General features: G+C 35.5%; 2 protein-coding genes across 14 annotated transcripts in view; one reads left to right on the plus strand and one right to left on the minus strand.

Moving 5' to 3' along the window:
• The window catches only part of Oga (O-GlcNAcase), a 117,407-nt gene that overhangs the window by 81,230 nt on the left and 21,395 nt on the right, over positions 1–14,782 (minus strand). The gene's annotated exons all lie outside the window — the stretch shown is intronic.
• Ih (hyperpolarization activated cyclic nucleotide gated potassium channel Ih) overlaps positions 1–14,782 on the plus strand; it is a 127,458-nt gene that overhangs the window by 61,594 nt on the left and 51,082 nt on the right. For 11 of the 13 annotated variants that reach the window (XR_014426791.1, XR_014426790.1, XR_014426792.1 and 8 more), the window contains one exon: positions 3,236–3,506. Coding sequence is in view for 10 of the 13 variants with exons in the window: in XM_083053813.1 (XP_082909939.1) it covers positions 3,236–3,506 (271 nt within the window). In the remaining 3 variants the exon portion in view is untranslated. Of the gene's footprint in view, positions 1–1,545; positions 2,166–3,235; positions 3,507–14,782 lie in introns of those variants that run through there. The other 2 variants (XM_083053875.1, XM_083053885.1) reach the window with 2 other exon arrangements.

A 14,782-nucleotide genomic window follows, 5' to 3' on the forward strand; every position in this document is an offset into this window, starting at 1 on the left:
GATCCGTATCGTTATTACCGTTATCCGAACGTCAATATCGCATGAAATATTATGCTCAAATGAACGATAGAAATGGACGACTTTACACGGAAATATTTTACGCTTTAAGCACGTTTAAAGCGCGAAATCGTTATAAATTCGAGCTTAAGATCCTTATACGAGCAAACTTCTTCGAAGGGATATGAGGAATACGAGTAAAAATAAGACGACTTAATAATGTCGCCGCGATACAGCGACATTCTAACGACGGGAATAAATTATGGCCAGATTAAATTACTACTTGCCAGGCGCCGGACGTGAAATTATTCGTCAAGTTTTGACGATTTACGATCGATAATACTTATTAATGTAACGCTATATATCGCGCAATGGACCGCCGAGTCGCGTGATTGGATGGAAACGCTAATAAACGTCGAATTAAATTCGTTTCTCGTGAACAGACGAGAATGTATGATTGCCGCATTGTGGCGTTTGCGGTAAAATTTCATAAATCATTGATCAGTCCCATGACACGCGTCATATACACATGTGTAACGACCGCATATTGTGTCCCGCCGCATACAATTCGCAAAAGCAAGCAGCGTGTGATGTACTTAGTGACGAAATGTGTTCAATACGGTTAATGGCAAAAAAATATCGATGGAAAAAAGATCGCACTATTTTATATTCATGAAAATTGAAATGCAGAGCGAGATTATCGAACACACGATACAAATAATACCGAGGCCAAAATCGATAACGCGATGCAATACGGCAAGTACCGTCAGAGCGTGACAGAGAGGTATGTGTGTCTAAATATTCCAGAGCCTTTCTCGTAAATGTAGAATGCGGCATAATACATTACGTAAGAAATGATTACCATATTCGATGTTGTTTCCGGATAACTATTTAAAATATGATTTAATTCTCACATAAATTAACCACACACAAGCAATAGTAATATGAAACTTCTAGTGACATCTTTATGCCATTAGTTACACAAAATGCAAATTCAACATTGTATTCTCTCAAAATATAGTCCATTATAGGCATCTCATTTTTCCGGTTTGAATGCATCATGTAATATTCGCTGCAGATATAAGCGGATCTTCTACAGAAATGGAAAATACATGACGATCTCTTGGAATATAATAAAAGTCTGATGTTTTTAACATTTTGCGCGAGTATAGACACTCCGCGGATTCGACATTCAAGTATCTATTAAAATAATATAAACTTCTCCCAATTGTAAGTTCTTCTCCGAAACGATAACATATTTTCTATGTAAATAATTCCGTAAAAGTAATACACAGTATAATTGCAGCTATATTTATGCCATAGGGCTCGAATCTTGACATTCTGGAAATATACAAATCTGAATTTACCCATAAAAATTACACGAATATTGAAAGAAAGAGGATTATAAAGATTTGAATAAATTACATCTTTATTAGAAGATATCGCACAGTGACGCATAAATTTTCATCATAAACGTTGAAATTTCGTAAAAATTTCAATGTTTACAACGTTACGAAATCATGAGTATCGTGCTGATTTGAATTTCACTTAAAGTGTAACGCGGATACCGGCAAATAAAATTTCTCAAATAACAACTAGCGCGATACATTGTTAAATTTATCGTCCTCTTTTTCAGTCACGATTAAAACGCAACAACGCCATTCCGTTCATCTGTCTCAAATATCAGTATGACAAGCGCAATAAATCGCAATATTGGATCTTTTACGCCACTACGATACGCATCGGCATAGGGATGGTGAAGCGCGTCCACGGATTAACGTATACCAACATATGTAAAAAAAGGAACGGGCATATGTATTCGTTCGTCCGGCTAAAACCGGTCAGTGGATACGCGTCTCTTCTCGCGCATCTCTTTGCGTCCTTGATCCGTTAGTTGCTCCAAGTGATTCTTGCGCGGTATCTTGCCTTTGGACCGGGTCTCAGAGCGATTCTCCGCGTTTACATCACATTCTCGTCTGAACTTGTTATGACGGTACACGTCGAGGAAGGAGGATGCGCTTCCACGGCGCAAGAAAAGCCATTGTTGCAACAAGGCATCAATCCGTTGCAAAATGGTTTAAAATCGAAGGATATCGGATCGTGGACGAGATCGTACGAGGAGCTTATCTCCACTTGGACGTTATGGAGCGTTTATAAGCGTAGGACCAGTGAGTGTTGAAAAAGCGTAATGTTTACACGTTCGTCAATCGCCGTCGACTTTGTCAGTATTTATTTTGAAAAAAAAAAAAATAAAAAAAATAAAAGTGTGTGTATGTGTGAACATTCCTTGAATTTTTATTCAATCTTCTTAAATCACCGTTTCAATAAGAGGGTGTATGAAAAACATGAATATAATTAAAATTACAGAATAATATAAAAACTTATAAAAATATTAAAACATATGTGCATAACATCGTGAATTGAATAAAATATAATCAATGGATTTTATAAATATATGTACATGTGCAGAAGAGATAATAGATGTACATAATATAATTACTTATGTGGAAATATTTCATACATTATTCACGTGAGAGTGATTTGTAATTACAAAGTTAAATTGATATTAATATTGAAATTAATTAAAATATTAACATACTAAAGGCAAAATTGGGAAAATTGTTCATATATTATTAACGTGTGCGTGTAAAATGAATTGGCTCCCGAAAATATTTTCAACCTTTAAAGACATAGAAATACAAATGTGACATCAAAATAAGAGATATTAAAAAATGGATACATCATAAAATATAACATCGTCAGATTTCCAAATGCGGATATTTTGGTCATAAATTACCAAATATAGTTTGACGCTATCACAGGCTATTAAATACAAATAACGTTTTTAAAAGAACAACAAATAAATGTGTTCATTTGTGTGTGTTTGTATGTGTGTGTAAACGCGCGCATGCGTGCGTGTAACTCGTCGCCCCACTTTATAAATTCTAGAAAGTCCCATAAGATTTACAAAGTATCGTCAAGTTCACAAGCTATAAAGATATTTCGGGCAATGACATTGAGGTATACGCGTCGACGCAATCGTGTCGCGAGTTTGGTTGTGAACAATCCGCGATTTGCCGTGTGCCAATAGCTGTCATACGACTCGACCCGGGTTTATCGGCCGATACGAGATTTTACAGGCGCTTCGAATAGTGATAAAATTGGTTAATAATGCCAAATAATGAACGGTTGTATTGATTGCCGACACTGATCTCACACGATTATCGTTGTGTTACAGGCAACGAGATGAATTACAAAGGCAGCGGGAAGGTTCACTTCGGGGTGGATGACGTGTCTCTTTATGGCACCCCGAAGGAGGAGCCGGGCCCGGGTCTCCCGGGCCAGGAAGTCAAGCAGAGCTTCTTGAAGAATCAACTTCAGGCTCTGTTCCAGCCGACGGACAACAAGTTGGCCATGAAGCTCTTCGGCAGCAAGAAGGCGCTTATGAAGGAACGGATCAGGCAAAAAGCCGCAGGTCACTGGGTCATCCATCCTTGCTCCAGTTTTCGGTAAGTCCTTTGCCTATCAGCTGATCTCATTCAACAGGCCGCATCAATATTTCGCGCTATCGCATTCGTTCCGGTTGGAAAACACGTCCTACTAAGAAATACCGGTTTCAGGTACAGCCTCATATCTAAGTCTGTCCGAATAAACTCGCGCGTGAGATCCGTCCCGTGTGCTTTATAAAAGAGACAAATGTCTGCATAATACTTGTGCCTTACGAGACTTCAATTTCGCTTAGTTTTATCGAGAAATAATCAAATATAAATATAACTTGCATTCAAATTATAATTTAACAAAGTATAAAAAACTTATAATATTATTATCTTAAAATACTTATTTCTTTTTGCACAAAAGAATATAAAATGTTTTTTTTCCAAATAGTCGGCAATAAATAACCGGCAATCAGGAAATATTTTTTTACCACGAGACCAATTATCTTACAAACTGTCAAAAAATTTTCAACATGCATTTGTCATCAATAGATATCTTTAAAAAAAAAGTTACAAATATCTATATAAAAAATAATTTTCAGATAATTTTCTTATGTTATCTATTTCTGAATTAATATGATAAAAAACTTAATTTTAACAATCGTTTAACGCATATAAACGAACGTTATTATAAATAAATTTGTTACACAAATTCGTATATTATGCATACGCGGAATATCGTGATAGTGAAAATGACAAATGATATTAGTGACTTGAGCGAGCGAGCATAGATCACCAGAGTCATGTCAGCTCATCCGCAATCCCAAAACTTTTCGGCTTGACTGCGACTCGGGGCTCCAGCAAAGTGAACACTAGCGTCTTTGTGTGCCGCAATAAAATATCTGCCGTATCCGTATCGTGCATCGCTCAGGACAGATTTGGAGGATCACAAAAGGGCGCGTTTGACCTACCAGCGGCCTACCAGCAGCTAACACACGTCGCTCGCGGTTTTCGATCGATCTAGGTCGCGCGGAATATTCAATGGCTCTGCACAAGAATCACGGATCTAGTCATATACATGCAGATGTACATAGAGCCGCGAGACAGCCGTGCTTGTCCTGAGACGAAATAGTGCGGGTCTTTACGGCCTCGGGGAAAGGCCTCTTTTAGGCCTTTCGCTTTTCTGCTAGTGTGTTGCCTTATCGATGGCGAACCACAATTCGTCCGAATGTGTGCTATCGACTCCTCGCGGAGGCTCTTGGCGCGCTCGCCAAGTCTTTTATGTGCATGCGTCCGTTTAAGGACAAATGTATCGATTAGAATGACAATAAGCGTTCAAGAGTACCTGTCTACCGGACGGTAATAAATGGACGATCTCCGATTAACGGTAATTCTTGCGGAATTGGCTATTAATCTACCTTCAGTCAGACGAAAAATTTTACAATATAAAATATACTTCGCGGGTTTACGTTGGCGAAAGTTTATCTAAGCAACACCAGCGTTTAAAGAAATATCGGAAATATGAAAGGAAAGTTTATTCTCAACTGCACAATGCTAAATATAATCTTCCAATTCTCTATTCTTTCAATAACATTTAAAGCTCGATGAACTATAACTCCTTCCTGTTACGTTTAATTATTTTAAGATACATCGATCGCGTGATATATAAGATTCGTCCTTGGTGGACGCGCGTTTCACGGAAGAATTTGATTTCCTGCCCAGTCGCCCGCGCGAGTGATTTTTAATTCTCGAGAAAAGAAAAAAAAACTTTCTGATTTGAGAGAAAATTAATGTAACGAATCCGCGCGGGGTTGAAAACGAGCGAGCGGTGCTGCAAATGGCAGTATCAAATGGCCGATATTAAAACGTGCACAGTGCAACGAGCCCGCCGTTCCATAACGCGCGCGAAATACTATATACTAGACCGCGACGGCGTTTGTCGTGCAATTGGATGAAATTGCCCGGCGTTTCCGTTCGGAATCTTGGCTAATTACCGGGAGCGGGCGGAGGACATCGGATCTTCTCTCGCAGCATCTTCTATGATTCTGCCAGGGACCGAGGGGAATCTCGTGGGCATTGAAACTTTAATTCGCGCCCCCGTTATTGCTAGTGATATTTTCCACGAAAGTTCCACGGCGGAACGAGCGTAATCAATGATTGTCGTTAATGTCGCGCGATATGTAACGCTAATATTTAGCTGCTAAATTGTGCAAATAATCGTCGACGGTGCTTCATCCGATCGTTATTCTGTACATCAGGTACGTGCATAATAGAATTCACGGAAGCTTTCCATCTGACCTGTATGCTATAGAGTTTAGATGAATGTGACACTACGAGAGCGTGCGACCGAATTAACAGTTTCGTTATTTAAAAACGCACCTATTCTCTTTTGTCAACAACTATCCATAATAATTTTTGAAACTTTGCTATAAATGTAATTTTGATATTGTAAAATATTTACAAAAGCACAAAACCAAAATATCCTAATATATTTTTAAAAATTCAAATATATTAAATATTTTTATATCTAATATACATATATCTCAGTTAAATGTAATAAACTAAAATATAAATTAAATTTAAATCTAATTAAAATCAAATACTCTTTATATTAAATATTAAAATCTACATATACATACTGTATATTACTTTGGGAGACATCTATTTTATCATACATAGTGATTTTAGTTTCTTCTTAACAGAGATATTAACTATAAATTTTTCATTTAACATTTCATATAACATACATTTAACAATGGAAATTAACTTTACCCGATAAAATATTTTCGTAAAAGTGAAAAAACATTAATATAGATATAACAAAAAAATCCAGAAGACCGTTTCGTGGACGCCTAAATGAATGTGCTCTTTGATCTTTAGGCCTGAATATAAATGATAACCGAAATATCCAATAACACGTGCTATATAGTCGGCTGTAATGTCACTCCGTTAGCAGTTCATTATCCCGAACATCCCGAACATGTGCATGGCTCTGTAGTAGATATCGCGTTAATGGAGATCCATCCATGAGCAATTAACATGGACCGTTGATAGAACATCGATACGAACTGGGCGATCGAACTTTCTATACTTGATTGTTTCAATATATCTCTTGAGCAAAATTTAGACGAAAGAGATATGATTCAGTAGCGATATAAAATTGCTGTATTCCTTCTCAATCATAAATCTTGATAAGAAACAACAAGATAATTGCGAAATTATTTAATTATCGAGAATATTAATTGTAACTATAGTAAAAGCCGTGTTTTTCAGATAATTTCAATCGATTTTTAATATAATCGAAATTTTATTGAAAACTTAGTTACAACGTCAAGTCATTTAATGCTGTTTCATGAATTCATAATTCACGAAGTGTTTGCCTCGCGCGATATGTGATATTCATAATAACCATGCATATGACGGTATCTCGCGAGATATTGCAAAATTAGATGAAAATATTGTTACACGTGCAGTTTGAAAGAAGACCGAAGACGAAGGCCACGCGACGAGGAAACTTTTGTTCCTACATCGAAACAAAAAATGGAATTGTTTCCCTTGCGAAACAAAATATATAGGTACTCTGTTAGCCGGAACTACTGCGGCGAATATAACTTGACGGTTGGGACTCTGTCAGGAGGATACATACTCTCTTCCTTGGAAAGGAGGAACTCTAGTAAATATGAGACATCATAAAAGCGAACATAAACTACGCTACTTGACTCCGAACGGTACATTATGTTTTCTTTATGTGCGCCGTGTTAAATTGTATAAAAAGTCACGGCTTTTTGGAGAAAACGTGCTTGATTTATCAGCGATAATGTTAAGATATGTAAAACCAAATTCTCGAGTCGAATGATTTATCGCGTATACGGACACGGTATCGAATATTCGGGTCTTCATATATATATATAATATTTCATTTTTCGGGGATTAGTAAGAAAAAAAATTATATTTTACATTGTAGTTTTCTTCTTTTTAAGAGAGACACTAAGAGAACTTTCTCATAATTTTATAGAGAATTTTTTTTATATATAAAAATTAAGAGAAAGTTCTTAGCATTTATCTTAAAAAGAAAGAAAATTACATCTCGTAAAATATTTTTTTTTTCTCACGAATTCGATATATATATATATATATATATATATATATATATATACAATACATATATATACAATACACTGCTTTTATTGCATCTTAATAAAGTTATTGCGAAAGTGCATCATTATATCTATCTACTCTCTAATCATTTGTCTGAAAACGCTAAAAGAAGAAAATAAAGAAAATGTACTTAAATAGCAATTATGCAGACATTTGTAATTATCGACGGACAAATTGTCCATCTTCCGAGGTACTAGATTTGAACAAAAGCATGAAAATATAAGAGCACCAATTATTTTAGTGCTTCGAAGTAAAATGTATTTATAGCATCATCAAATAAAAAGGATGACGTTTTCGACGTCGGAAACAGTCAACAGTCGTTAAAACGCCGGTCGTAGCTCGCGTTCGCGCGACACAATGTGTATTTTATGCGTACTAGTTTCGGTGAAAACCAATTAAAAAATATATATTACCTTGTTTGCTCGCGCCAAATTCGATACTTAAAGAAGAACGATTACTGTTATCTGAACGATCGCTGTTCCTCGATTCATCGCGTCATTATGGTACGATATCGGACGATACCGGATTGCTGCGCAATCATCCATATTTTTTGTCCATTATGACTTTTATTAAGATGAGTTCTTCGCGACTCGTTAGCTAGCAAAACGACATTCCAAACGACTGACTTTAGCAACGTCACACCTTCCGTTAATGAGGAAAAACATCGCGATAAAATACAACGATCGAACAACAAGTTGCTTTGAATATTGGTCAATCGATCTTCCCGAGGCAAAATTGCATCGAAGCAATACGAAATTTCTAATATCAGATTAAAATGGACTACAATCCGATATGTTAATTTGATTTATCATGAATTATTTATATAAATCATATTTAAAATTTTCTTGTAAGAAATATATTAAGGATAATATAGTAAGAATATATTAAGGAGACTGCAGTAGTTTTTCAATTAACTCACTTATATATTATTGTTTCGAGATTGAAGAAAGTTTTAGTATAAATATAAATTTCATAAATCTGGTAAATATCAAATATATGAAATATTCATTAAGATGTTGTTCTCGACCAATATTTATTTCACGATTTTAACACTAAATTGCGCGTATACCAAATGAAACTTAGCGGCAGCTACATAATCACATTTGTATACATTGACAAAACATATTTAAAAAGCGCATTTAGGGGAGCTGTAAAAGAAGCTGTAAAAATTATATATTCAAATGAGAACGTAGTATACACTGTATCGGGATCGTAGTAAGGTCGTACGTATATGTATATAGCGACTATCGGCATAAAGATAATTTATACATGAAATAAACAGGAAATCGCTGACGGCATTGATCAAACTTTGAGACTATAATCTTTCGGAACTCGAATCACATTGTAACAAGAGGGAATCTTGGCGATGCGCGATCAGGCAGTTCACGAACAAAACTGAACAAGACGATGACATAACGGGTGAAAATTCGTTCTCTAAACCGAAGATAATGCAACCGCATGCAGTTTTGTATAATTTACATAATACACACGACGTAAAATCGCAAAACGCTCGTTATATGCATAAATAATGGCTCTGTGATATAAAGAGGCAAAGAGGCTCGCTTTAGCGGTTCTGTGAATCTTTCGCTGCCGACTATTCACAAAGATGGAGCAAAGGAGGGAAATTCGCGGTATCTTACGTTCTCTTCCACGGGATTGTTCGAGATCCCGGAGAAAACTGACTATTGTATGCCGCTTGAAGAAACAAAGAGAGGAAAACTTTTGGCGGAAACGCAAGAGATCCCGCCGCGAGCATCTCAGTCGCGTATCTCACGGAATAGCGAATTATTCACGGTTATAGAGATTAAGACTCGGCGAAAGCGGCCCCGTGATGTCCTAGAAATTAACGGAATAAAAACTGAGAAAAGTGGTTCTTCTCTCGAAAGGACAAAGAAGAAGACTGGAGAAGGAGGACAAGTCAGTCCGGCTTGAGCCAGTTACAACTACGTGTTGTTTATACATCGGCCGCTGATTCGGCATCAGTTGTAAGAATGATCTCAGAATAATCATTCGATTAAAGCCGGAGGACAACATAGTTTCATTGATAGTGCACGTTGCTATACTCGATCATATATATTCTAATAGTTGACTAAATTTGAATTTGATGGTGATTCTTATTCTAGATATGATGCTGAATATATTTAAAATGTGTTCAATCTTTCAATATTTTAAATCGAATTTTAATTTTAAATATAGAAATCTTTAATTGTACGCGTTCATGATTAAAATAATTTAACAAATAAGTGATGAAATAAAAGTTTGATATGTGTTCTTTCCAAAAATTTATTTGAAATAAGATAAAATCAAATAATTTTTTTTTATTCTTATAAAGATATAAGTATAAAAGTGCTAAAATTTATATTAAGTACTTCACATAAATTTTTTTTTTCAAATTTATTTTTCAAAGAAAAGAAAGTGATTACTTTATCGTATTATTATGAGAATGTGTATATGCATCGGATTATTAAACCTGATATAACTCTTATACGCAAACTTATATCGAAATTTATAACGACGAATAATATTGTGTCGCTGTCAATTGAGTATGCATGCATGCCGATCAGTAATTCCATCCGGACTCTCTATTAATCAAACAATGACAATCGATACGTCGTTCTCAGTATTTTGTTGAGCATCGTAAAGTCTGAGAAATACACTGTTAGAGAATATATAACTAATCTTTATGCAGACGCAATTCGAATATCCAAAATAAAAAAATTCTTTAACAAAAATAAAAAATATATTTATAATAAAACGTTTAGCAAATCTAAATTTTTTCCCCATAATTTTAAATAATTTTCAAAATGTATTGTTTGAAAGAGATTCATATTTTGTTCTTCGCTAAAATAGAATTTTGCAGAACAAATAATAAAATATTTCGTAGTAAAATAGTATGTGATTATTTAATATATATATGTGTATATAAACTTTTACAAAAGTTATATATTTTTATATTCTATATATACTGCTCCCTTTGCACGTACGTTTTCATTTTTTTACTTCTTCGAATATATATCGTATAATGATAAATATATAGATCAACGGGCTGATGTGAGAAATAACTAGGCGCACATTTCCGGACCATTTACAGATGTTACATGTGCGAGAATTTCGCATGCTCGATATTTCCCAACGGTATAGGCTTCTCTGGCAGACAGTAAAATGTTATTCGCATACGTAATCCTTTTACTTGTTAAAACGCTCATAAAAGTGAAATACAGCTTCGTTCGTCCGTACGTTCCTCGTAGTTCTTTTTGCAAAACAATTCCCCGCATTCATCATTGGTCGCACTTACAAAAATGTGCGGTCGTTTGAGCGACCGGGACACATACATGTGTATAAATTTGCATCCTGCGCCGCGAAAAAATCAAAATACCTCCGTGACGATTATTATAAACGCTATCTGCTTCGTTGCCCGTTATTATTACAATTGTACAATATAATATTTGGAGAATTTCGTTGCATTATCACGCACTGTGTACCTGCCGGAAAGAATCGAAAGACAACGAAGAGGAATATAATATCGCGTTTCAATAATGTAATGATTTCATTTTAAAAAGTAATAAATATATCGCGATTGGTTGATATACTCGATTCCTAACAATGCCTAATTAATTATTGTAAAATTATCGTAATATATATGTTCAGTAAATCGATATTCAGATTCTTGAATTTATATCCCCCTTGAATCTTACAATTAGTTTCACGATTCACTGAAATTACATATCATTATTTAATACTTATATAATATTTAGACAATAATCAATAAATTATGTTCCATTATAAAATTAATAGTTTAAAGAGATTTTTGGGAAAAAATTGTGCGTATATATGTGATGATCTCATGAATCATGTATAGAAGCTTTGATAATTTAGCATATAAAAGAGATCTCGTTGTTTATTTATACTATCCGAGTCTTCAGCTTTTTTTCCTCTCTTTATTCTTATCATTGTTTTGTCTTTCTGGGCCGCTGCACAAATACGAATGATTACATTCGATTAAGCGCCTGAAAACACAAGAATAGTGGGTCCTGCTTCAAATCTCGCTTCTGCTTCGCATACCGCGAACTTCATATCGTATACCCCTGATAATTTTAATTACTTTACGTCATTTCCAGTATCTATTCTAGTATACTAATGAATTTTATGAACTGCCCGTTTCTTCTCGTGTAATTTGCAGACAAATTGTCGTCAGTCGCATCCTCTCAAGAAGTCGCCGCAGAAGTGACATTGTGTTAATCGCATTTTGAAAAACTTTCTACTGTGTCATAAAATATATATTATAACGATTAATCTTTTGAGAATAATCACATACACAGTATACTTTCAGTAATCTCGGTTCATTTAACATAATACAATATGAAAACTAATTTATAAAAAATAATTAATTTCTCAAATACGTAATTTATATCTACATATTATATGTTAAATCTCCATTTAAAATATAATAGCTTCGATTTTTCTACATCCCCTACATCTCAATTTCCGATATCTCAATTTACATTCAATTATATATTCTATGAAAATATGCCATTTTTGCATTCTTCTACAAGTTCGGCATTGTCGGAGTCATAATATCGTCGAAATTCCGATTTCTATCCGACAAAAATAATGCACCAGAGTCGATTGCAAAAAAACGTTCATTCGTTCACTTATTGGTAGAATGATTAGTTCGCGGCGCAAACGATGTCATTAGTCTGGTATAGTGTTTCTCGCGAAGACGAGACAATGCATGTATATGTATGTGTGCGCGGCTGGCTGCATATTCTACGTACTCGCGCATTCCCTAGGGTCAATTAAGACGTCTCGTGGTTTTTCTATCACCCCCCGACCCTGCAGCGACAGACATTGTGCAATTCAACATGTAGGCCTGACCGTTCCTCGTCTATTTTTGTCGAGAGACCATTTGCGCGAGAGACTCGTAAAAAAGACTCGATCCAGTAATTAATTCATCTATGGAAGAAGGCATTAATTAACTTCGACGGCGAGACGTGCGATTTTCGCACCGCCATCATCGATTCCCGATTGAAAGCTAATGAGCCGCCGCGGATTGATTCTTCTGGGAGGTGACGCGATTCTGCTCTCGTCCAGAAACGAATTTAATTTAGAACACCTGTCCACTCGGACGAATTCGTCATTGTCGTTGTCGTTGAAGCGCAAAGTGTCATTACGATCGAGTTTTCTTCGATCTTTATACGTATTCGAGTGCAATTAAGACGGTGTCGGGAATAATCGATTATGCAGGACACGTAAGAACGAAAGAATTCGAGGCCGTTGCATAAAATATGCACAAATCTAGTAAATATCTCTCCATCTTACAATCATTTCCCGAGTAATTTTATGAAGCATTGAGTGATCAAAATTAATTTTAATGCGTTGTAGGTACTCAATTATTTTGTTGAAATTTTAATTCACAAAATTTCAATTGTGTTTCTCATAATTTTTTTGAAGCAAACCCTAAAAAATATTTTCTGATTTTAGATTTAAATCTATATGCATTTAAATATAAATGCATTCAATGTTGAACATTTACGATAGCATACAATCAAATTTTCTCGGGGAATAACATAAATTGACACTAAAATGTTTAAAGAATTTCAATAAAAGGAAACATAATATAATTGTGATGCAATCACATCATAATAATATAAAAATCATAAATCCTTTTTTCCTGAGATCATTAGCAAAATAAATACTTTAATATATAGTATTAGTACATTTAACGAGAGCAAACAGCTCAAGATAAAGTCACGTGCCTTGAGCGTTAAACAAAGAAATCGAGAGATTAGCCTGGCTTTCCTGTTTAAAGCACACTTCTATTACTATCCGTGCGTTACCAATATAGGAAACTGAGAATACGACTTCGCTCATGCGGCCACAATGTTTTATTCACCGATTAATTATACGGAACATTAAATGGAACGACGTCCTTTTATCACGCAATTACCGACGTCACTGTGTGGCGCGTGCCTCATTCACCCGATTAACGTGATCGCTTTTCCGTCAAATAAAGATACAAAAATCCTCTTTAACGATCCATTCATCATCGCTTTATCACGATAGGTATTCGTACTAATTGAGTTCGTAAAAACGCTTTTAAAGTTCGATGCACTTTTGATTGCCAAAAGTCATACATTGTAAAACATTCTCGGATTAGTATTTAAAACCGTTACTTTGCCGTCCACAGGCGACTTCAAAGCGTCGTTTAACAAATATTCACCAAGCCGATAGAGACGATGGAATCGTGTCTGTATGTGTGTAAAATAAAAGTATGTCAATACGACAATGTGTTCTAATTATATTAAGTATTTTGAAATCATTACTAAATATTTTCAACTCTTGTTGAAACAATGAAGAATTTAATTTAAACGTGTGTCTACACAAAGACTTTTTCAAATTATCGCTTTCTATTTGCAGAAATTTCAAAAGAAAAAGTCTAAACTGTTATATAATCACCTAGTATATATAGTTATGTGAACTTTCCTATTATTTTGACAAGAGGATTAGATTATAAAAACGTGTGTAAAATTGCCATATATATCTTACGCAAGGCCATATACAGAAAAAAAAACAAACAGAATCATTAACTAAATAACGAGATAATTAATGATAAATGCTGTAATCATTTCAAGACAAATCGTACATTAGTATCAAGTGTTTTACCTCAGCAGATAAAAACTATTGGACGAATCGATAAGATTGTCATTACGAGTCTTTATGTTGACAGCCAATCATTTCGGTCCGATGACTTTGGCGACGCAATCAGTCGTCGCTATCCGATCGCTATCGATCTATCGCGCTCGATTGCGATTTTTTTTTCACTTTACTCCCGGCCAGGGGCCTCCTTCCCCGATAGCTTTGCTCCCAATCAGGGTCATCACGTGATCTTCCCCGGCCGGTTGCGTAACACCGACCGTAACTGTGCGCTCCACCACGATGGTGGTTCGCGTCAGCGGTAGTAGGAAACCATTGTTTAAATTTGCAAACTACCTAATGATAGGGCAGACCCGAACAAGGCCTCTGCAATTTTCAACCGACCAGCTGGTTTCCGATCGCATCTACGTTCCGTTTCGAACCGGATAAGAGAGAGAAATGTCTCGCGCGCGCAAACGATGTCATCGCACCTTGATTGCACAAGGCGACAGCACTTTTTCGCAGCAACGATGCGAACATCCGTAAAAAAAAAATTCGCG

The sequence above is a fragment of the Prenolepis imparis genome, unplaced genomic scaffold, assembly GCF_030444845.1.
Source record: "Prenolepis imparis isolate NDT839.2.m4 unplaced genomic scaffold, iyPreImpa1.0 SCAF_1, whole genome shotgun sequence".
In the NCBI taxonomy this organism is placed as follows: domain Eukaryota; kingdom Metazoa; phylum Arthropoda; class Insecta; order Hymenoptera; family Formicidae; genus Prenolepis; species Prenolepis imparis.